The 23,524-nt window shown below is 38.9% G+C and overlaps 1 protein-coding gene across 11 annotated transcripts in view; it reads left to right on the top strand.

Annotated features, from left to right (window-relative positions):
* The window catches only part of nrxn2b (neurexin 2b), an 806,770-nt gene that overhangs the window by 138,383 nt on the left and 644,863 nt on the right, over positions 1-23,524 (top strand). For all 11 annotated transcript variants that reach the window (XM_078936626.1, XM_078936632.1, XM_078936630.1 and 8 more), the window contains exon 3: positions 12,903-12,923. In XM_078936626.1, the coding sequence (XP_078792752.1) occupies positions 12,903-12,923 (21 nt within the window). The remainder of the gene's footprint in view (positions 1-12,902; positions 12,924-23,524) is intronic.

Below are 23,524 nucleotides of genomic sequence, written 5' to 3' on the forward strand. Positions count from 1 at the left end.
AATTGGCTTCCGTTGTTTCGTCTGAGATAAATGTCCTACTGTGATGTCTGGAAGTCTTCAGAGAACATTCTCAGGGACCAGGTAAAACATACACCACATCAAGACCATTTCTTTAAACTCTATTTAAACTTTTTTTCTGAACAGGTTGTTTTTGTTTGAGCCCTAACTGTCCTGGACTTGAACCAGAAGTGGCAGCAGAAAAGACTGATCCTGTAGTTGGTTTAATAGTCCCACAGACCGCGAAGCTCCTCTGTTTCCATCAGCTGTTAGATTAATCTTTTTGTAAACTGAACAGTAGTTATAATTCCAGCATTAAATAGTGAAGATATCATTACTAACAGAGATGGATTCTCAAATTAGGGATAAATGTAATAAATAATCTGCGCTGAGAATCAAACGACATTATTCTCACTAGACTGGAAGGTCTTTAAGGCAATTTATCTCTGGATTAGGATGTTTGGTGGCTGCTAAGCTTCTTTACAACAGTTTTCTTTAAAACAATCCAATCCAGAAATAGAATTAATCCTGTTTCGGTTGCTACTCTTTAATATTTTCTCAGTGATTATCATGGTGCCTACAATGATAGTTTTTTTTACAATCAGCACACACACGTATGTATGTATATATATATATATATAGAGAGAGAGAGAGAGAGAGAGAGAGAGAGAGAGAGAGAGAGAGAGAGAGAGAGAGAGAGAGCTTACCTTAGGCAGCATTTTTGTTTCCCAATGCAATCAAAACTGCTGTGCATGTGTCACATTTGTGTCTCTTTGTCATACATGTCACATTGCATCACTGGGCTTCACTTGTTTGATGTTGTCTTCCTTCCCTGGCATCCCTGCTGAGAGATGCGAATGATGCCAACGTCAAAGTCTTCTTTTTTCTTTTTTTCACATTATGAAGCATGGTTCAAAGTGAAGTTAATCATATCAAAGTAACTTGACTACCAAAGGTGTTGCATAGTCCCCCCAAGGTGTTAGCAGAGGTGGTTTGGTAAATAAACTGTGCATTCTGTGGTACAAGCTCCAGATTTGGCATGGATGTACCTCAGCTATGCCTCTTTCAGAAAAGCATGTTAGTCACAACAAAAATCCAAAATCAAATCAAATCAAATCAAATCAACCTTTATTTATATAGGACTTTTTCGACAACAGATGTCACTCAAAGTGCTGTGCATAAAATACAATAAAATTTAAAAACAAGATGACAAGACAAACCGTGCGACAACCCCCCCCCCCCCCCCCCCCCCCCCCGCAAAAACACACACACACACACCCACACACACACACACATCAATAAATAAATAAATAAATAAATAAAAAAAGTGATAGAATGATAGAATGTAGAGACCTGGCTTTGTCCTGAGGTGGGAAAACGATAGTTTGGGGACATGTCCACACCAGCGACCCCCCAACCCAAGTTCACGGAGTACACCACCACAGAACCCCCCAGATCCGATCAAAAGAGTCAGACCCAGGAGATCCCACTGCAGCGACCCCGCTCACTGAGAAGGGTCGGTCACTGATGTGGAGGATCCCTCAGAGGAAAACACTGGAGTGTAATAAAATGTAAAAGGAATAAAATTAGAATATATATAAAACATGGACAAAAAACAAATAATTACATAAACCTTAATAGGCATATGAAATAGTAAGAGTGTCTTAAAAATTAATATAATAAATAAATAAATGTATTTACATACACATATAAAACTAGTTAAAAGAAAAATAAATCAATTAAAATATTTTAAAATAATAATAATAATAAATTAAAAAAAATAATACTAATAATAAAAAATAAATAAATAAATAAATAAATACAATAAAAAAAAAATTAAAAATCCTAAAATTCAACTAAAAGCTAAATTAAAAATGAACTGTCTCTGCAGCCCTGAGGCTCTCTGGGAGGCTGTTCCACAGGCGAGGTCCGTAAAAACTGAATGAGGCCTCGCCGTACGTTTTTGTTCTAACTTTTGGGATAACCAAAAGGCCTGTATCAGAGGACCTCAGGGTCCGCGAGGGCTCATACTTTAAAATCATGTCAGATAAATATGAAGGCCCAAGACCATAAAAACATTTGTAAACCAATAAAAGAACTTTAAAATCAATCCTGAATTGCACAGGGAGCCAATGCAGCGATCTTAAAATCGGTGTAATGTGTACCCGCCCCCTGGTCCTCGTCAGAATGCGTGCTGCTGAATTTTGCAGCAGTTGAAGATTTGCTATTCTTGTTCTGGGAAGACCAGATTTTACATTACAGTAATCTAGTCTGCTGGTAATAAAAGCATGCATCAGCACCTCTGTACTGGCAAGAGAGAGAAATGGGCGGACTCTGGATATATTTTTTAGATGATAAAATCCTGTTTTTGTGATTTTTTTAATTTGTGGGATAAAATTTATCTCAGAGTCAAAAATGACACCCAGGTTCCTCACACACTGAGAAGTTTTGTAATTCTTTAGTTTAGATAAAACTATCACTCTCTTGTCTTCAGAACCGATCACTAAAACCTCTGTTTTGTCCTGGTTTAGCTGTAGAAAGTTCTCCGCCATCCATGACTCAATGTCTAAAATACATTTTAAGAGTGTGTTGACCGACTCTTCATCATCAGGAGACACAGCGATGTAGAGTTGAGTGTCATCAGCATAGCTGTGGAAACAAACGCCATGCCTCCTGATGACGTCCCCCAGTGGCAACATATATAGATTAAAAAGTAGTGGGCCTAAAATTGAACCTTGGGGGACCCCACAGTTGATGTCGAAGACCCTTGAGGAGCAAGTATCCATACTTACGTAAAAACTTCGATCTGTGAGATAGGAATAAAACCACTTTAGTACGGTACCAGAGATGCCCAAACCTCTCAGTCTGTTGAGTAAAATACTGTGATCTACAGTGTCGAAAGCAGCACTGAGATCCAGTAGTACCAGAACTGAGAGTTTCTGACAATCCAGGTTACATCTAATATCATTTACTATTTTAACAAGGGCCGTCTCTGTGCTGTGGTTCGTCCTAAAACCAGATTGATATTTTTCAAATATGTTATTTCTATTTAAAAACTCATTAAATTGGATTAAAACAGTTTTTTCAATCATTTTACTTAAAAATGGTAAGTTGGATACTGGACGATAATTGTTATAGTTGTTTGGATCTAAATTACTCTTCTTCAGAAGAGGCCTCACCACTGCCATTTTAAAGGCAGCAGGGAAGACACCTGTCTGAAGAGAGTAATTTACTATATTTAAAAGCTCAAACTCAAAGAAGTCATAAAATGTTTTCAACAACGATGTGGGGATTGGGTCTAAAAGGCAGGTGGTTGGCTTTAACTGGGAGAAAACCTGACCAAGTCCCACAGCATCAACCAGGACAAAACTTTCCAGTGTTTCCTCTGATAAATACAATGCTATAGATTCATTAAAAGCAACACCTTTTTGAATTAAAAGAGTAGATCTAATAGCATTGATTTTACTCCTGAAGTGGTCTGCAAAACTCTCACATACAGCATCTGAGGCTGCTATGGAGGACCTTTGAGAGTCTCTTTTAGTTAAACTGTCTATTGTTTTAACCTTCCTCTGGTGTTAGCTTTCTGCTGCCATCTGTGGTGTTAGCGGGTCATTTTGGACCCGTGTATTAAATCAGCCATAAAATACCCTAAAAAACAGTCTTTTATCATCCAATGTTTTTCTTAACTCTTGTTTAGCTGGTTGGGCTCCCTTATCCATGAAAAGATTGGTTTTAATGTTTTTTGTGGCCCTCTGGGCCTTTGTTTTTAACAGCATACCTCTCGTTTTCAATGTCTAAAAAGTGGTAAAATGTACCTTAAGAGAAGAAGGCAACAAAATAATCAGTTTTTCTGTTACCTGAGTGTAACTGAGAGATATTAAAACACATTTCTTAAATGTTCAACAAAAAAAAGATTTTAATTTTAATATTATCAAATATAGTAACATCTATAGTGTTTCGGGTCATTTTTGACCCGTATATATTCACTTCAAAAAAGGGCAAAAACAAGTCTTTTTCTTCCACACAATAGAACTTTAACACAATATTTAACAATATGAAAAACAGAACAGTCATAAATAATAAAAAAATACAATAAAACAAAGATTTGCAAAGTCAAATAAACAACAACCAATTGAGAAAATCACACCAAAAGAGATCAACTACTTGTTCTATAAATACTCTGTGCAAAGAACATGCCTGTGTGTGTGTTTAGATGGATATGTTACAAAAAGTTACACTTTTAGTGTGTTCTATGCAGATATGTTTGTTGCAGTTGAAGCACACTATGTAGGTTTTTCTGTCCATATTGCTGGGGCAGACCTGACACCTCTTTCTTTTTGAGCGAGGTGGTCTCACTGGCATTGTGGCTGTGGATGGAGCACTTGAGGCAGGGCTGGCTTCTGAGGGGGAAGGTGATGCTGATGCTCTTCTTGTTGCTGTGGATGTGGATGGCGTGCTTGGTGACCCCTGCAGCTGTCTGACCAAGTCTGCAGCAGCTGGGTCTCGGGGCACCCGTTCCCGTTGCTCAATGTGCGGCTTGACAAGGGAATTCCCGAGCTCCTCAAGAAACATTCTCCGCTTGGTGTTTTGGGTTGAATTCCACCCTTGGTGAATATTGGTCCACAACACAAATGCATTGTATGCAGACACATTGAGGATGTTGTAAAACACAACCATTGGCCATCTCCTGGTCATTCGCTGGCAAGTGTAGGTGGCAGTCAGCTTGTCTAGATTGTCCACTCCTCCTTTGTTTTAGTTGTAGTCCAGGATGATTATGGGCTTTTTGTCACTTCCTGATGACACAGCAGCATCTTTGTGAAGAGTGGACATCAGTATCACACTTTTTTGGACAGTATGAAATGTGCTCCAACGGATGTTGCCACGTTTGGATTGGAATGATTCAGCAGGAGCAGCTTCAGCACCAGTGACCTCCTCTGCAGACTGATCAGTTGTGTCTGTTTCTTCCAATTGGTACTCCACATCATCTTTGTTCTCAGAGGCCTGCTCATCTCTATCGTTAAAATCCTATGTGTCCTCTGCCTCATTTGCAGCAAATATGTGATCCAAAACTTCATTTACATTGAATCTTCTCCTCATTGTTGCATCCTGTGAATTGGAGATGTGTACTCTGCAAGTCACCACCTCTACACTCAAATGGCTTGACAACCCTGGACATGTCTCCCATTGTTTGTTCTCGCAAAAAGGCAAGGAGAAAAGCCACTAAATGAAGCTCAAGTGGTTGGAGGAAGAGGCTGTTGGTTGATTGTGTGTTTATGATTTCATTTTTGTCATTTTTTATTGTTTTATAATCGAAAATTTTAACCGGGTCAAAAATGACCCGAACACCACAAAAATCATTTTTTTCACCAGCGCACTTTATAATTTAGTAAAAAAAGAAAAAAAGCTTTTATTTTGTTTAAATAGAAGTCCCTGACAAAGTCAAAAAGTTACAACGCAAAAAACGAATGTATGAAGTACTTTTATACATGCTAAAACTCAAAACGGGTCCGTAGGGACCCTAACACCATAGGAAGGTTAAAAAGAACTCTAGGATCATTTTTGTTTTGTAAAATTAAGTTTGAGAAGTGGAGGGTTCTGGCTTTTTTTATTGCATGACTGTACCTCGTTTGCTGTTCTTTAAAAATTTCGCAATGTACAGTTAACTTCGTTTTTCTCCACTTCCTCTCCGCTCTCCTGCATTCGCGTTTCAAGGCTCTGATTGGTTCGTTCTTCCACGGTGCTGTAGCTTTAGTTTTCAACGTTTTCGTTTTAAGTGGAGCTACAGCATCAATGGCTGACTGTAGTTTGTTGTTAAAATGTTCAACCATAAAATCACATGATGCAGGTAAAATATGAGCGGGAGTTTGATGTAAAATATTGATAAAATTTGCAGCCACATCAGGAGTTATGTATCGTTTCCTCACAGTTCTCGCTGGAGCTTCCTGTCGAGTAAAACTGGTGATATTAAAAAATATACAATAGTGATCTGACACAGCCATGTCAACAACAGAGGACACACTGCAGGACAGCCCATAGGTTATCACCAGGTCTAGAGTGCGCCCCCTGCTGTGAGTAGGCTGTGTGACATGCTGTGTGAAATCCATACAATGCAAGAGGTTAAGAAACTCCTTTGCATGAGCATCACTATCTTTATCAACATGTAGGTTAAAATCACCAGTTATTAAAACTCTACTATATTTGGAGTGTATTACTGATAAAAATTCAGAAAATTCTTGAATAAAACAGGAGGGAGGCTTTGGTGGTCTGTAAACAGTAACACATAAGATAGATGGGCTGTTAAAAGAAAATGCATGATGCTCAAATGAGGAGTAGCTATGTAGCGTGATTGTTTTGGTTGCAAATGAGCCACGAGTAATCGATGCAGTGCCACCGCCTTTTTTATCTCCCCTGGTAGAAAATAAAAAGTTAAAATTTACTGGGGAAGCTTCAGTGAGAACAACAGGAGCATCAGCACCCAGCCAGGTCTCTGTTAAAAGAAGGCAATCTAAATTGTTGTCTAAAATGAGCTCATTCACGATAAAAGATTTGTTTAAAAGAGAGCGAATGTTTAAAACAGCAAAGTTTAAAACAGTGTGTGAGTGCAGATGGATTGATTTATCTTTTTTGTCCGGTAATGTGTGAATGTGATGAAGATATCTAATTGATATCTTGAGGATGGTGGCCTTACACTCAAATATTCAAAGTCTAATTGCCTCAGTCTCAGCAAAATGGTCTGTTAATGCACAAAATGCCTCCTTTAAACTTGAGGGGTCTCTTCAGAATGTTATTGTTTGTACATCACATGTATATTATATATATTTTAAAATCTTGGATTTTCTTGTGGCTAACATGCTTTTCTGAAAGAGAGTACCCCATGGTGCATCCAAGATAAATTTGTACTTGTAGCACTAAATGCAGGAATATTTTAATAATCTGCTTCACTATATAGGTTTAAGTATTGAATGGTAAAAACTATGACCACTTGGTACAGTACAGTACATGTCTCTCCAAAAAACAGCTCATCTAAAGCGTCCACTTACTTAGTTTGAAAAAAAACGTGTCAGTGGTTACAACTTGAAGGATGGTTTTCCAAAGTGGCTAAGTCAGAGTTTTGGGTCAGAATGTCTTTGTTCTGGAAGGACAAGGTGTATGCTGGTCAGATGGTGAAGAAAGACAAGCTAAATCTTTTTAAAGGCTTTAAATATGTTCATGTCACAGTTGTTTGACAAATATGAATAATATAAACTATAATAGTGCATAGTTCATTTGTTTTAACTCGGTGAGGTTTAGGTCTAAAAATTCTCTATTTTTTCCCCAAAGACATTGGGGACATTTTTGGTCATTATATTGTGCTGTCCTTCCTGTTTGTTTCCTTCCAGTTGAAGGAGTTTTAAGCAGCTTTTTCTGTTATTATTTGCTTATTTTGTATCTCGTGTGTCTTTTATTTAATAGAGGCGACAAATCTGCCAATCACGTTTTAAAAGGTTATTTTTGTCTCAGATAAGAACTGCGCTATGTTTAAGATGAATTCATTGAACATGTATGACAACGTCGTAACATGACCAAGACATTTTTGCTTCTCATGGGTCCATAGCTCATTGGTCCTCATGCTAAGGCATTCTTTAAAGCCTGGTCACATGCACCCTACGGGGGTTAATACTCTGCACAGATGCTGTGGGTTTTTGGGTTATCCGTGGAGGGTCAGAGACAAGAGCACATACTTAGGGAAGTACAGAATTTCTTTTTGCATTTCCCCCTGAAGCTTGTGCAGCCACTTCAAGGGGTTTCATGAAAATGGATGGTCCCATTTTTCTGCGTGTGATAAATGTATTGGAAAGTAGTTGTAAAATAATGCAAGTTATACACATTTATGACGAACCGGTGATGCTGTTGTATGGTGTCCTTTGTGTAGCACACCAGTGGGTAGTGAGGTGTGCACACTGCTTACTGACCACACACAAATGTTGTAACCCTTGAACTGTCCTAGGCACTTTACCACTGGGAGTTGGGTCATCTAGACCCACTAGACAGTGCTCTGAACCTTTTTTCTTCAATGGTTTGTGATCTTCACTGGTGTCCATGGATTACATGGAATCTTTCCACCTTTATCCACCTTTGTCATGGTAGGGAGAACACGCCAATGCAAGGGTGGGGTCATCTGGACCCCACAAGATGGCACAAGGGTTAAGCACAAATGCATGCCCACACAAACTACACTCTACAGGTGTAGATTGGAGGCCACACCTGTCACATGAACAGCATTAACGGGTTCCTTGTTCAGTCTGTGGGCTTTAGGGGGGTTAAAAAAAATGTGTTTGAACATTGTCGCCTTACAGGCTCACTGAGTGGTCTACAATCTTAAAATGTTGTGTGGGTCACCTGCGTACCCGTTTCTACCTGACAGCCTGTATTCACCCATGAGGGCAGTTGTGACTAGTGGAGTGGGATGTCCCAGAAGGATTTATTCAGGGGAATGTCATTAAAGATTTAGGATTCAACATTTATTTATTATCAAATGTGAAATAAATGTTGCAATACGCTCAGATATAATTACAGAGAGGAAGGGATGATACTTTTTTTTTGCCAAATTATAAAAACTAGAACCATGCAGAAACAAAAGAAGAAAAACGGATTCTTGATGGGTGGCAGCAACCAAACAACCTTGTGATTAAATGCAATTAATTTGGCTCTGAAGTGTCCAGGGTCACCGGCTTACCTGCTCACAGCCTCCCACCATCAGCTGCAACATGTCTGTTCCTCGAATGCACACACAAGGAAACAGCTCAACCTGCTCCCCAACCCCAATTTGCATCCTAGGAGGACTCCACGGGGAGCTCTAATTTAAGACAATAAGCCCTGAAATAATGTACATTTGCACAGTGCTTTGCCAACATTGCAGACTTGCAACCATTGGTTTAGAAAAAAAGGCAAATAAAGGTGAAATAGATTGAGGACATGCACTCTGACTTTAGCATCTCCACCGGCTGCATGCACACTCGCTTTTAAAAATTTAAATGGTCTCTCTGCATTTCATCAGATCGAGTTTCTCTCCCCTCCTGCTCCACAGCTCTGCTCTGATAATAAGGCTGCTCTCAAAGAAACCGAGGTCAAAGTCTGAGCCCAGAAAGGGGCGGAGCCTTTTCTGTTGCAACACCTTAGTTTGAAATGCTCATCGCGTCATTGTTGGATTCCTGCTTGAAGCCTCAACTTTATCAAATGTTATTGCATTTTTCTTTTGTTTATCTTAAACTATTGTGCAGTACTCCTGCTGTTCAAATGGGTTGTAATGACAAAGCTGATTTGCGTACAGCGTAGAATAATGAATGAAAAGGAGGCGTTTGCAGCGAGTGATGACACAAGCAGACCATTGCTGTTCATGAAACATCCTCCATCACAGCTCACCAGAAGAAAAAAAACAAGCATTTGAGGTGGCACAGTTAAAAAAAAAAAAAAGCTCTGATCTGAGATGAGAAGGAGGAGATGAAAAGTCCTGGTCAGTGATTTTGAAGCAAAAGCGTCCTCCTCCACACCTGCATCAAATCCCCTTTCTTTAGCTTGGTTGATGCTAAGAGAAGTTGCCACTATTCCTAATTCTGCTTCAGTAGCACTCAGTGTTTTATTAGAACAAAAAGGTGTTTTGTTTTCTAACACAAGCACCAACCAGCTGATTTAATTTCAGATCAGCTGAAGCAGAAGAAAAACATTTTGAGCCAACTCTCCTGGTGAAGACGTTTCAATATTTTTAAGCAGTAATGCAACAGGTATAGAGGTCAACATGTACGTATGGATTATATCATTATCTAGAAATGTAAGATGCTTTCTATGGAAAACAGAAAGTACATATTTTATAAGCAGATGTAGGCTTTATGCATGAGTGGAAAGTGCATTCCAGAGAATCCCTCTTCAGGAGCTCTGCTGGGGCGTTGGGAGAAATCTATTTGACTTGCTTATTTTAAAGCCATACAGGGACTTCAATGCTTTATTTTAAAATGTAAAATGTCTGCTCTTATCATCAAATCTTAATGCTAAAAGCAGCTTTAGTGATGCAGACGACTCAGGGTTTACATCATACATAAAACAGTTTTTTTCTTTGCATTTTTACCTTTTTGAGCATCTTTTCTTTTCCATTAGTTCTCTACTGCTGTGACACAGGTCCCTCTGAGGATGCTGCATGCTTTTCCTGCCACCACTGCTTTACACCAGTCGGATTGAAATGTTTTGCAAGACAGGCGCAGTGAACCAGTGGAGTGTACACTGGCATTACAGTACTATCAGCCATGCTGCATCATAATGGAGATCTAGACCCAGCAGCCACAACAGCGGATCAAATGCCAAGCTCACCATAGAGACCACTTTTCAAGATGTAGACTGTTGGAAATCAGTGAGCTGCCTGTCATTTCTCGAAATATAGTCCCACTCTGATCATTTTTTGATCCAAAGTTTCAATTCAAAGTGTTCCCTGTGGTCTTTTAGTTATCATTATGCTGATTTTAGACTAAATCCAAGGTCCTGTGTCATTCTTTAGGTAATAGTTTCTGCAGAGCGGCAGCAGTTCATCAGAAATTCACCCCTGGATTGTAGGCGGGACTATCGGCATAATAGCAACCCTGAGCGTGTTTTTTCATGATCGCTTTGTTTACACTCTATTAGCGGTGCAACAAAAATGGTGAGCAACATCGTAGCTATCCAGCCGTCCAGTTTAGATCCAGGTTCCAGCTCAGGACGAGGAAAACAAAGACGTTCATGGATCTGTTTGTCTTTGAGTGGATGCATCAAAATGTAGCAGAGCAAGAAGCTTTTGGCCCACTAATTCTAGTTTGTATGTAGCTACTAAAGGCTGTTTGAAACTGTCTTTTGTTTTCATGTGCTCCTGATTCGCTACGATTTGAATAACAAAATACTCAGACACACAGTTTTATCTTATATTTTCTTTTTCCTCCAAGAGTAGTTGGCAAATGATTTATTATATTTATTTATTTGATAGAAGACAGATAATAAAAATGCTTTTGTTGTCGAGTAGCAAAACATGAAATGGCTACAAGACTATAAATATAAGTACAACAGGTTGTAGTGAGTTGTGTTTGTGTAGGTTACACATCAAGCTACGTTCACAACAGACATGTGACACGGGTTCAAGAACGCGCTAAACACTGGTTCTTAGACGTTTAATTAGTTGTCTAGTGTTCACACTGAACAACTACAGAGGGGCTTCTTCTTTTTCTTTAACTGTTTACTAGTCCACCACCTACATTTGGAAGAGGCTTGGTGCAAAATGTTGAAGCCCTGCAAATCTAGGGAATCTTGCTCTGGACTCATGGAATTTCAGTCAGACTCAAACCGGAATTGTTAATTTCTCCTTTGTGATCAATTTTCAAACAACTTTCTCTGTGTGTTTCATGGGTGGACGTTTTGTACGTAGAGCCCAGAAATGTGTGTAGATACGTTTGAACATGAGAGTTTTGAACGCAGAAGCGCGCATTGACGCGTGTTTACATAAACCTTTTATTGGAAGTGACCGCTTGAAGACATGTCGCTGAGGGCGGCGTGAACTTAGCCTCACAAGTCCTGTAAAACAATAAAACATCAAACAGTCTGTAATACAGCTGCACCTCCAGCAGAATAAAGCACATTCAGTTTGTTAAATTCAACATATACAATACCTTAGATTAGGTAGCTTGGTCTTTGGACCATGTCTTGAATGGCTATTTTCGTTTCATTGACCTCTAGTTTATCTTTTGCACATTTGAACCTCATCAGCTCTGTCCTTCGTTGGCTTTGTGTCCTTATACCCAATAATCCTTGTATAATCCATATTCCCATGACTGACGGCCCACTTTTTGTTAATAAGAACAGCTTCAGGTCACTGGTTATTCATGGTCTATTGTTAGATAAACATTGCAAAGCTCTGGCTTGATAAGGTTCTCATGGCAGACGCTGGTGTGAAAACCGTCCTAAAGACTCTTCCTGGCTTCTTCATTTCTTTCTTCACTCTTATTGGGCTCATACTGGTTGTTACGTATCATGTTTTAATGTTAGTACAAAGGCTATTGTGTTTCTTTAGAACTGAGTTCAGTTCAGAATGACCCGGCTGAAATTGCCTTTAACTGTCAAAAAAAGCTGTGGGTGTTTGCAGTTATAAGGCTTAAGTCAGCTCCCTTCTATCTCTCTGCCAGCTGATGGGGAATGTTTATATAGTCTGTTGATAGATCATTAAAAAAATTACCATAATTGAAAGTTTTTAATCTTTTACACTGAATTGAATCATAACATTATAATTAATAAAGCTTTGTCTGATGTTTTTCTTGCTTCTTTTTGTGTTGCACTTTGAGCCTTTTTTTTTGCTGCATGCATTTATTTTATTTTGAAAAGGTTTGTGTCTTTTTTTTAAATCAACTTTATTAACAAATATTGCTTATACAAAATACCAAACACAAAACTCCACACTGTGTGCAAAATACAATTTTCACGTTCGCCAGGAAAATGAACAAAAAAATAAAAATAATAATAATATGTAAAACAGGTTAAGCAAAAAATAAAACAGAAATTCTAAAGGCAAAGGAATCTGTTAAAGTTTCAAAAGAGACCATGTTTCAACTGTTCTGACAGCTTTTTTGATAGTGGAGGATTTTATACTTGTTTACATACAGAACCATTTCTTTATGAAAAACATAAAATAATGTTTTTTGTTGGTATATTTACACTTGTGTATATAGTATTAAGCCATTATTATAAGTAAATTAACTATATAAATGCGCTTTGAGACTTTAGACCTTGATTTTGGACTGTCACTCTTTTTAAAAAATGTAAATAGCTGACAACAGTTTGTATTTGATTACACTTTCCCCTAACCCTTGTCTTTTTCTCTTTTCCTCTTTTTTCCCATGCACCTCCTTTGGACCCTGAAGCTGAAGAGTATGCTGTGGAAGGTAAGGCCAATGCTTTGCTTGCAGGCTGTGCAGCGCCCTGCACTGCTGCTCCAGTGGCTGGTGCTACCAGTGGCTTTCTCAACACCTTGCCTTCCTACTGGGGAGGGGCATTGTCAGTTTGGACTGCGGTTTCAAGTGACTCTTCCTGGGGGCCTAAATCACTTTATCCAAAAGAAATATTTTTTTTGCCAATTTTTTTTTTCTTTTTCTTGCTTTACCTTAATTCTTGACAAATGCAAGCATTTCTGCATTTTAGCATTGAAGTAACTGTCCTAGGAAATAGCTTTGTATCTAAGCATGCAGTGTCGTTCTTTTTTTTGTTTTAGTTTTTTGCTCAAAGTCTTACCTACAACAAAAGTGAACAAACGCTGCAAGTCGGGCCCCCTCGGGGACACCGCAAGCCCTGGAGTGTGGCACTGAGCCAGAGCTAAATAGATGAGATTTCATGGATAGATCTCTCTTTGCTCGTCTGTTTGTTGGGACTTGAATGTCTCCTCTGTGCAGTGGGGGTGGGGATTGGGGGGGCTTACCTCCATGACTGAGTTTGCTTGTCAGTTGCATCAGATACAGAAACAGGCTTCTTTGAGTTAACTGCTGTTTGTTTGTTTGTTTGTGTGTGGACGTGTGTGTGTGTGCGTTTGTATGTTTGGAGTTGCATTTCGCCTTTAATCGGTTTGAGGTGATGGATTGCCTTTCACACCGTGTTATCCAGCCAGGGAAATCAGGAGTAACGTTTTGGTTGTGATAGTTTCTCAATCTTTACTCCAATCCAAGGAACTTGTCCCGGTAAAATATTAATAAACGCACAATGTTATGAAGAAACATATTCAATTTTCAAGCTGCTAGTATCTATATAGTCAATGTAAATTGTAAGCATTTGTCAGTGGGCCTGATGTTTTCTTTGGGAGAAAGCCCAGTCGGTTTGTGCCTGATTGAATGTCAGTACCGCTGATGTCCTGGTAACTGGTAGCTAGGCATTGGTCTCCACCGATGATGGCATTTGTTCATGAACTGGGAGCAGTTTATGGCTGAAAATCCCAAAGTAGTTCATGTTTGTCAACATATCAGTCAAGATCTTCAAATGGGTCAGTTTCTGTTTCTACAACCTTTTTTGTTCATGTTATCCTTCCATAGAAGAAAGCGCACCAGTCTACAAACCATAAAGGCTAAGTTACACTGCTCCGTCTGCGGTGCGTCTGCGGTGCGTCTGCGGTGCGTCTGCAGTGCGTCTGCGGTGCGTCTGCGGTGCGTCTGCGGTGCGTCTGCGGTGCGCTGACACAAAGAAATAGACAGTTCATTAATCAATCCGAATGTTTACATTACCTTGCAGGCATCTGACGTCCGTCCCTCTGCAACACAAGCGTTGCACAGGCGGAATTGCAGGCTAACCTAGTATAATATAAAAAATACAGCAATAGTCGCTAAGAATTTTGAAACAATAAGGTCAGTTTGTCTCTAAATATGTTATATAAAGGTAGTAAAAGCATTGAGTTCTCTATAAACACAGCAACCACTATTTCTTTGTTCATGTTCAGTTTTGTTGTTCATGTTTTCAAAAAATCCAAACAAATTGTTTCCCCTTCACTCTGAAAGTTAGGCTTCTTTGTGTTAATGAGTAGGATAGTTGGTACTTCAGAAGGCCTGGTTCCTCCTCCGTCACCGGTCTCGTCAGTTGATGACTGTAGTTCAGAGCCACCATACACTAGTCTTTGAGACCTGCCATGCTGCTCGTGTTCTTTGTCTTCTCTGTATTTCCTGACGATTTGCTGGATTGGGCGATTCCAAGTTCTGATTGACTGAACACACCTGAGTCAGGTAATCAGCAGCCAGTAGAGCAGGGATGGCTAAAAAATAGCAGGATGGTGGAACTTCGGGACACGGCCTGCACCGCCCTGCTATGGGGACTGATGAGGTTGAACTTTCTGAAGGCCCAGGTGGTCGTTGAGCTTCAACAATGGCCGATGATGTTCACTTCTATACCAACTTTGATTTGCTTCTGATCAAAGTTATTTTTACCATGAAGCCACACACACTGTCTGTTCACAGAATGAAAAGATAAACCGAAGCAGAACTTGATATTTTGTTTAAAAGTATGACTTAACAAAGTAGTGATGTTTTGTTGTTTTGATTTGCATCTGAAGATGTAACTGTTAATGGCGGTTGAAATATATGTTATAGACTAACAGACCGTGAAAAGGAACATGGCTCAAATCTGCATCTGGCCTTAGTTTTTTGCTGATATATTTAGTGACTAGTTGTTTTGTTGGATTGAGTGATGTTCTGTGTAGGCCATGCTGATCCACATCAATCTGATCAAGGCTAATGATCTTTTCTCTGTGAGCCATGGAGACCTCCTACTTAATCTTCCCCTCTGGGAACAGAATAACTATTTTTTTTGCCTGCACAGAAAATTGAGATGGATATTGCAGAGATGAAGGATTATAGTTTTAAGTAGAGCCTGTAGTTATAAGAGATTACTTTGGATCATCCAAACCAGATTATGGATTTTGTTCTTATTTGGTCAAAAGAACGGAGCAAAGACCAAAAGTGTAAAAGTTGTTAATGTGTGTGTATATATAGGTGAAGCTAGATGGTATTGACCTATTTTTTCCCTTTATTTCTTTGGAAACAAAGAAACAAACAAGGTGCATAAAGGGTTTTAAGCGTTAGCATTAATAAATCTGAGCGCTTGACCTGCTTGAGAAATTGCATCCCTCAGCTTCACCATGTTTTGTTTTGCAAACCAACTCTCCTGTGACGAGATAACCACGAAAGCAATCACGAGTTTTTCTTTGTGCTCAGTTATTCTGGAACATCAATCCTTCGTGAGCTTAGATGGTGATTACAAAAGATTTAACTGTTTAGTGGATGTACAGTAATTGTTATTTTCTCAGTGACGAAACTATTCAAGTGACTGTGAAGATCAGCTTTAGGTACTAAATGCTAGGTGAAGTGAATTATGTATTCCTTTGTGAGTAAAGTAGTAGAAGGTGGATCACATTTGCATGCGATGGGGTGGCGACTACCTTTACTTAACCGTGGCTAGGATAGGCTCCAGCATCCCTGTAACCCTAAGAGGGATGAAGCGAGTTTGAAAACTGGAATTGATGGATAATATTGGGTGAAATAGATTTATTTTACTGTCACCTTTAATACATAAAACATAAATAAGTGTGTGTTGCCTATAAGAAGCTACAGTGGCGGGTTAGCTGGGAAACATGTGTAGCACTTGAGGCCTGGAGTTTGACAAATGTGTCATAAAGTGTAGAGGGTTGCATGTCTGACTAACTGCCTTTGGAGACTATTTATATTAAAAATAAGATGGTTGTGAGATTTCTGCTTTTGGATGAGGAGGATTAAAAGACACGCATGATCAAACTGACCCTGTTGGACGAGCAGACGGACCTTCTGTTGACAAATGAGTCCACAGCCTGTAGACAGCAGGGTGCCGGGATGCTTCCTTTACCTGCCTCTGCCAGATGTTGCAGAGAGATTACACCTTCCCTCGCCTCAGGGAGGACAGAGTTCAGCCAGCCCTGGATTTACAAGGTGTTTGACCACATTCAGAGCTCCAGGCCCTCCGTCTGGTTTTTACACTGTGGATTACAGATTATTAGGAATTACAAAACATAAAAAGAAAAACCGCAGATGTTTGAATGTCAACAGTCACACCCTCAGGCAAAATGATTGGATTGAAAAACTGATTGTACAGCTCATTCATTTCTTTATCTCATTTGTCTTTGTTCATGTTAATGTTTAAAGTCGTACTTTTCAGCGTGAGCTGATTCTCTGCTTCATTCTTGTCTTTCTCCTTAGTCTTTTGTTCATCATTTTAAATTATACTCACGTTGTTACATCTGTTTGGATAGATATTTCATTAAAAAGATCAAGCTCAGTTTAACGTTTGCTTTAAGTCATCCGCGGTTATGAACCAGTGCTTTATAAATGGACTCAATAGTAGAAAATCCAGTTTTAGCTGTTTTCCAAAGTTGTTTTTGTTTATTAATATTTAACTCAAGTGACATAAATGAGCGTCTTACTACAGGGTAATGATTTCACCTCAAAGTAATAAAAAAACATTTCTGGATCGCCTAACATCTATTTGTTTAAGACACAGTGGGCTGAAACAAAAAAATAATAATACAGAAGTCAAAACAAAAGACGTTACACAGAACAGTAATTATTTATTTACCTATCTACAAAATTACAAATTAGTCTCCACAATATAGATTTGTTATATAATCCTGAGTTGTAGATGAAGGTTCTCGCGGTCTTGAAGTTGAATCCTGACATTTGGACCTTACGCCTTTACTTTGTATTGTTTCACCTCTCATCCAAGTGGTTCTGGACCAGATGGAGAGAGAGAGAGAGAGAGAGAGTGGGGTGGGAGGGAAGAAAGAGAGGAAGAGGTAGAAGGTTCAGTGAAACCAAATAATTGGAATATTAAACTAGAAAACATAAACACAGGCAACAACAGTTATGTGAGGCTCCACATTAAAGGGTTCCATTTTTGTTGCACAAACACAACTAACTCAAGCACAAAAAAGCCCACATTTATGTACAACACACATTTTGATTCGTTTTCTCACAGTCTGCTGTATAGGATAAATATACCGACTCATATGCACATGTATCCCGAAACACACAGATGAATACAGATTTTATAGGCATTTTCTTCACATATACAACAACCGTGTTTGAGCTGGTGTGTTTGGGTCAGTGCGAGTTTAAACACCATTTTTCTAATGTCATATAGTGAAACCCTCCATGTCCCACTAACCCAAAGATTGGGACCGAGGGGAATGAAACAACAACCCTCCTGACTGGAGAGGAAGAGTTCATGCAGACCACAGGCTCCAACCTGGACAGAGACATGACCCTCTGGATCCCTGGGCTCTAGTCTAAGGTCCTATCTTCGAAGGCCCCACCAGGCCCACCTCTGCAGAGGAGTCTTGAGACTCCAGAGACCCCTTGAGCAGTGTGTGCATGTGTGTGTAGAAACTGGGCAAAAAAATAGGATTTCAGGAGAAAAACTGATGGTAGTTCTGTGTCTTGGGACCCTACAGTCCCCAAACATATCCCCTACTCTAATGACCCACAGCTCAGAGTGTCTGCAACAGTTGTAAAATAAAACAAGTTCAGAGGCAAAAAGCCAACAAGACAATAATCAAAACAGGATCCAATAGTAAAGACCAAATGTGTTTTAAAGTATAAACTCATTCCCACAGTTTTTTTATTAAACTCCTGAAGATCAGCAAAGTAAGGGTCAGCTGGCCTCAATCAGTTGGTGGCAGCGAGAAAGGTGCAGGTGAGACAGAGCATGGAGAAAAACAAAAATATACAGATATTGCAATTGCCATTCTGTTTTAAATGTACATTCTTAAATTCCCGTTTTTAAAATCCACTGCAGTATTAAAATGTTGTTCTGTGCTTAAAGTTAAACGCTGTATGACAGGAACAACCTTTTCATAGAGGCTTCTGAAGAAAAAATACTTATAAAACATTAGGCTTTGTGAGGATATTTTGTGTTGCGTGGCTGATTTCAGAAAATTCTATTGCTGCTTTTAATGGCTACACTGATGAAGATCAAGGACATTCCTGCACATGTATGGGTCCTGAAGACCGGATCAAACTGGAAACTACTACACCAGGCAGGAGTCTTTAGTACCTGCAGTGCGAAAAAAAACAAAAAAGACTTCTGGAACAGGATTCAAGATGCAGGGGCCTAGTCCTCTAGGATTAGTTTCTTATTTCCCTTTGAACTAACTCTGCTGCATAGGCAAAACACACCTGATTTAGGTAATCAGACCGTAAAATAAACACTACTTATGAAATAAAATATTAACTAAATGACTCTCTCTGTGGTTTTTCAAAGAAGAAAAGTCAGGAAAATTACTACTAATACATCACAAAAACACAAGCAAACCAACAAAACGTCTATGTTCTCCCGTTATTGTCCCTTTAAGACTTTGGAGGGCTGCAGCTCCTGACGCATCTCGAAGTTTGTGCGCACTCTAAAAAGAGTTTAGGCTGTAGTTGTAAGATAAACCTTTTTACATTGACATAACCTATTCATTTGGTGAAGATAAATCATGTTTTTGAGGTCAGTCAACGTAAAAAAACACACATCTTTCAGACATAGACATTTAACTTTTATTCAAATTAATTCAAATAAGTAGGTGTAGATTCAGTGTGAAGCTGTCAATGCGTCATAATGTTTGGACGTACATGGAAAGGGCGCATTAGCGACTGCAGACTCGCCGCACTGCTATCAGGACTATTGCTCAATGACATTTGCATCAACTTAAAATCATAATAGTTTTAAAGAAAACGTGTTTTATAAAATAGGAATTACTTTGAGGTCGTTTTTTTTTTTGCCAGAATTTTGCTCCTAGAATAAATGAAATATATTGATATTTATGATTGGGCCTGCTGTCAGATCTGGCAGCGCAAGGAATTGTGGGATACCCTTCATTCCCTTTGCCTGTCTGGATGGATTGGGGTTTAAGAGTGGATTTCTCTCTGCATTTTGTTGTCTAGCTATTTTTCTCTGTTTTGCCCTTAGTTATTTTATCCTGTTATGTTTCCCATTTTCCCATTGAGATGACTATTGTTGTAAATATTGAGCTATATGAATAAAATTGAATTGAATTTCTTTCTGTCTGCGCCATGAGTGAGAGGGAAGATGACCAAACCTCTTGTGCTGAATTATGTTGAATGGTCTAAAATTAAAGTCAGAGTTAGCAAAAGCTGATCTTCAGCTCCACAGTGCATAACATTGCTGGGTCATTCGGCTCAATAATATAAATTATTTGACATGTGAGAAAACATATGAAATATATTAAATTAAGTTGTAAAATCACAAGTATCAAAGTTAGACAAACATTAAACTGAGTTGGATGAATATATGATATTTAGTTACATAAATATGTTAATTTGAGTTGTATAAACAAAAGAAATTGAGTTAAATCAACAATTAAATTAAGTTGGATAGACATAGGAAATTAGGTTGAATAAACTTAATTGAATTATGTGTTACCAATTGAGGTGACTCATTCAATTTGGATCAACTCTTATCTTTTTTAGTAGTGCTAGACTAGACTAGATGTGTCTTGCATGTCTGTTTCGCATCAAGTGATTATAAAAAAAAGAGTCAAATTCGTACGTCTTCTGCTGCAGCTCAACACATATCTGCATTACCTTTTCATCAATACATTACCTTCCAAAAAATCAGCAGACTAGGATTGCAGATGTTTTATACTACACAACTTCTATACTTTTCTCAGACAGACACGAACATTTTCACACTCTTAAAGTTCAGACTTTCATAGAAAAATAAGTCCAGGATTTTAGCAGGAACACAAAAGTTCTGATCGTGATGGAAGATTTATGTAGATGTAAGGAGATCCACGTTTCTGGAGAGGAGACGCAGCATGGAGGAGATTGACTGACAAGGTATCCAGCCAATCAGGACACAGAACAGGGTGCACTGTTTGAAAAAAACAAAGCAAAAAAAAAGAAAGAATGAGCGAAACCGAGGAAGATAAACTGCGACGTAGAATGGGAACACTGTCTTCTGTTCCATTGGACGGGGATTTTAGAGGGGTTCAGATCGGGGGACGGAGTGCAGAAGGGTGGAATAAAATGTCACGTTCTCTGCGGGTCTCTGAGGGCCTCTGAGGGCCTCTGAGGGCCTGATCTAATGATCTGATCTAAGCACCACTGGGGTTGAATGAAAATTACCATAATAACAAAAGTCATTATTAGAAAGGGTTTATTTGTTGATATGAGTATTGAAAGGCACAACAGAACAGAACAGGCTTTTGTCTGATCAGCTGAATGTCTGGCTTTGAACCCACAACAGGAGTGTTGTTTTCTGTGGTAAATCGTTCTGTTTCTAATTAAATAGCTGCTTGCAGGTGCCTGGCTGTCTGAAGAAAGTTTCATTTCATTGTTAAATATGTGCTGTTCACAATTACTGAAGCAAATATTCAAATGCTCACTTCGCTGAAGGGTATTGTTTGAGCATTACAAGACTCTTGTATGAGCTAGGGAGTGCAAACGTTACCATTATTTAAGACAACTGTCAAAGAAAGTGAGGTAAAGATGGTCCAGAGAGACAGTTCTTCTAAAATCAGGTCAGAATGCACGGATGCTGGAGTGTTGCTTTTTCCTCCTGACACCGCTGTCGGGATGTTGTCATGAATCACTTCTTGTTTTTCTTTGTTTTTTCTCTCTTTGTACCAAACCTCTAACATTCAAAGCACAAAGAAATTTAAATGAACACGTCAACTATCTGTGTTAAATAAAAAGTATTGATTGTGTTTGTCAAAGACTTATGTCATTCCCATCCTCTGACATAAACATTAAAAGAAAGAAAAACTTACAGATGTACTTATAATTATCATAACAAAGATCTTGCAGCAAAAGTGCTGAAGGCTTTGCCCCCCATGGTGCTGATGTGGATGGCAGAGAATGATCTGAGAACATGACAAAGAGGATGCATCAATGAGATCAAGTTGTGAATAGCTCAAACCAAACATAATGGTCCATCCATTTTCAGAACCCACTGAATTCCTTTTGGGGTCGCGGGGCTCCAGCTACTGTTGGGCTGAGGCGGGGTACACCCGGATCAGGTCCCAAACATAACTAAATCCTGAAAGAGACAAGGAACCATGGCAAGACTTTTCGGCTGGGGTGATGAGGATTCAGAGCTTTGGTGATGATGAGGGGGACAGAATTCTGGACAAGTTGGAGCTTTGAGGGCGTCCAAAAAGGATAGAGTTACAGCAGTCGGTACAGGAGGTTGCAAGGCAACGGAAAACGTACGGTGAAAGAAGGGTGGAGGGGATTTCTGTTATATGAATGGAAGGAAGCTGACCGGGCGGAGCTAAAGATATGAGACGGTTAGACTCCTTTGGAGTGTGACACTCAGACTTTTGACCGGAGGACATAGGGACGCAAAGGAGGCGTCAATGATGAGACGGTGAAGCCATTTACTTTAGTCTGCTTCACACTAAACAGGTAAAGGAAATAACTACTTGTTGTTTCTGTCTTTATGTTTATATGTCTGGGCAATGTTGCTCCCGCACTTTATGCTTTCAGTTTTGTCTTCAGTTGTGAAGCTTGTCCTCCCACACGATGTCCTTCTCCCTCTGAACCAAATGCTTTCTTTGCTGCGCTGAGTTTATCCTGCAAAAGCCTGTTTCATTCACTTTTTATCCATCCTCAGCCTGCAGAGAAAAAAAGGAATCAAAACATATCTAAGTAAAGCAGAGGTGATTGAACTGATACGATGATCTGGCCTGATCAGTTAAAGCAAGACAATAACAGATATTTTAACATTTCACAAGAAGAGGAATTTCTTTCATCAGTGAGGTTTCAAAAGAAAATTTGATCAAAGTGCAAAACTTTAAGACAGACGTCCTTGAACAAATGGATGGATTGAAGAGGATTTGTCAGGTAATATAGAATTGTCTTTAAAAATAATCTAGACTAACAGCAATAAAGACAGATACTAATAGTACAGAGAAGGTCAGCATAAGGCTTTGTTATAATACTGAAAGTTGACGGTAAAATGGTTAATTTCTGTCTTTAGGAAACACATTTTTTGTAACACAACTACCAACCTGTGATCACCATCACACTTGCCCCTCTTATTTTTGCTTCTGCAAACTGTTAGGGCTTTCATCCTTCCTTCAAATCCAATTCTAATCCATCAAAGTTTAAGATGACTAAGACACTTGTCCAATAGAGCAGTGCTTTTCAACCTATTTTGAGCCATACACTATTTTTACACACTGAAGATACATACAGTAAGTTTCGCATCCGGTGTCCTTGTAGCTGTTTGATTTTTTTCCACGTCGTCCAGCCTCTGTGATACTGTTCAATCGCTTCACATGAAGACTCTATTTTCCTGAAAAATAAAATTGGTAAAATACCCTATGCCTCCTACACAAGCCCCAAAATAACCCTTGTGCTTTCCTATGACCCCACCCCTACCTTGATGTTTTCTCCCATGACAAAGGTGGATAAAGGTGAAGAGGATCTCATGTAATCCATGGACACCAGTGAAGATCACAAATCATTAAAAAAGGTTCAGAGCACTGTCTAGTGGGTCTAGGTGACCTAAACTAAATTGAAACAATTTAATCATCTAAAAAGAAATAAAACATTTTTATTAAAGTTTTCAAGGATTTCATCTTTGATTGAGACAAAAGAAAAACTAATAAAACTTCAACATGTTCACTTTTTGTGTAGCTAGAGAAAACATAAAAATGTGTAAAATGTATCAAACATATTGTGATCATATATTTGTTCAAAAATTACAGTTGCCTTTGCACCAACATTGAAAAAATATATAAAATATTTGTTTTTTTTTTTAGAGGTTACATAAAATTTCATGTTAATAAGCTGAAGGGAGTGTGGATAGAGTTTCTCCTTTTTAATTTTTGGATGCTGGTGTGCCGCAGGATTTTTGTCAAGGAGAAAGTGTGCCGTACCTCAAAAAAGATTGAAATACACTGTCCTAGACATATACAAAAAAGATTCCATAGACGGTGACACACTTCTTATGAGATCTGTCATTGGGAAAGATTGGA

The sequence above is a fragment of the Oryzias latipes genome, chromosome 18 (assembly GCF_053564925.1).
Source record: "Oryzias latipes strain Hd-rR chromosome 18, Olatipes_Hd-rR_3.1".
Classification (NCBI taxonomy): domain Eukaryota; kingdom Metazoa; phylum Chordata; class Actinopteri; order Beloniformes; family Adrianichthyidae; genus Oryzias; species Oryzias latipes.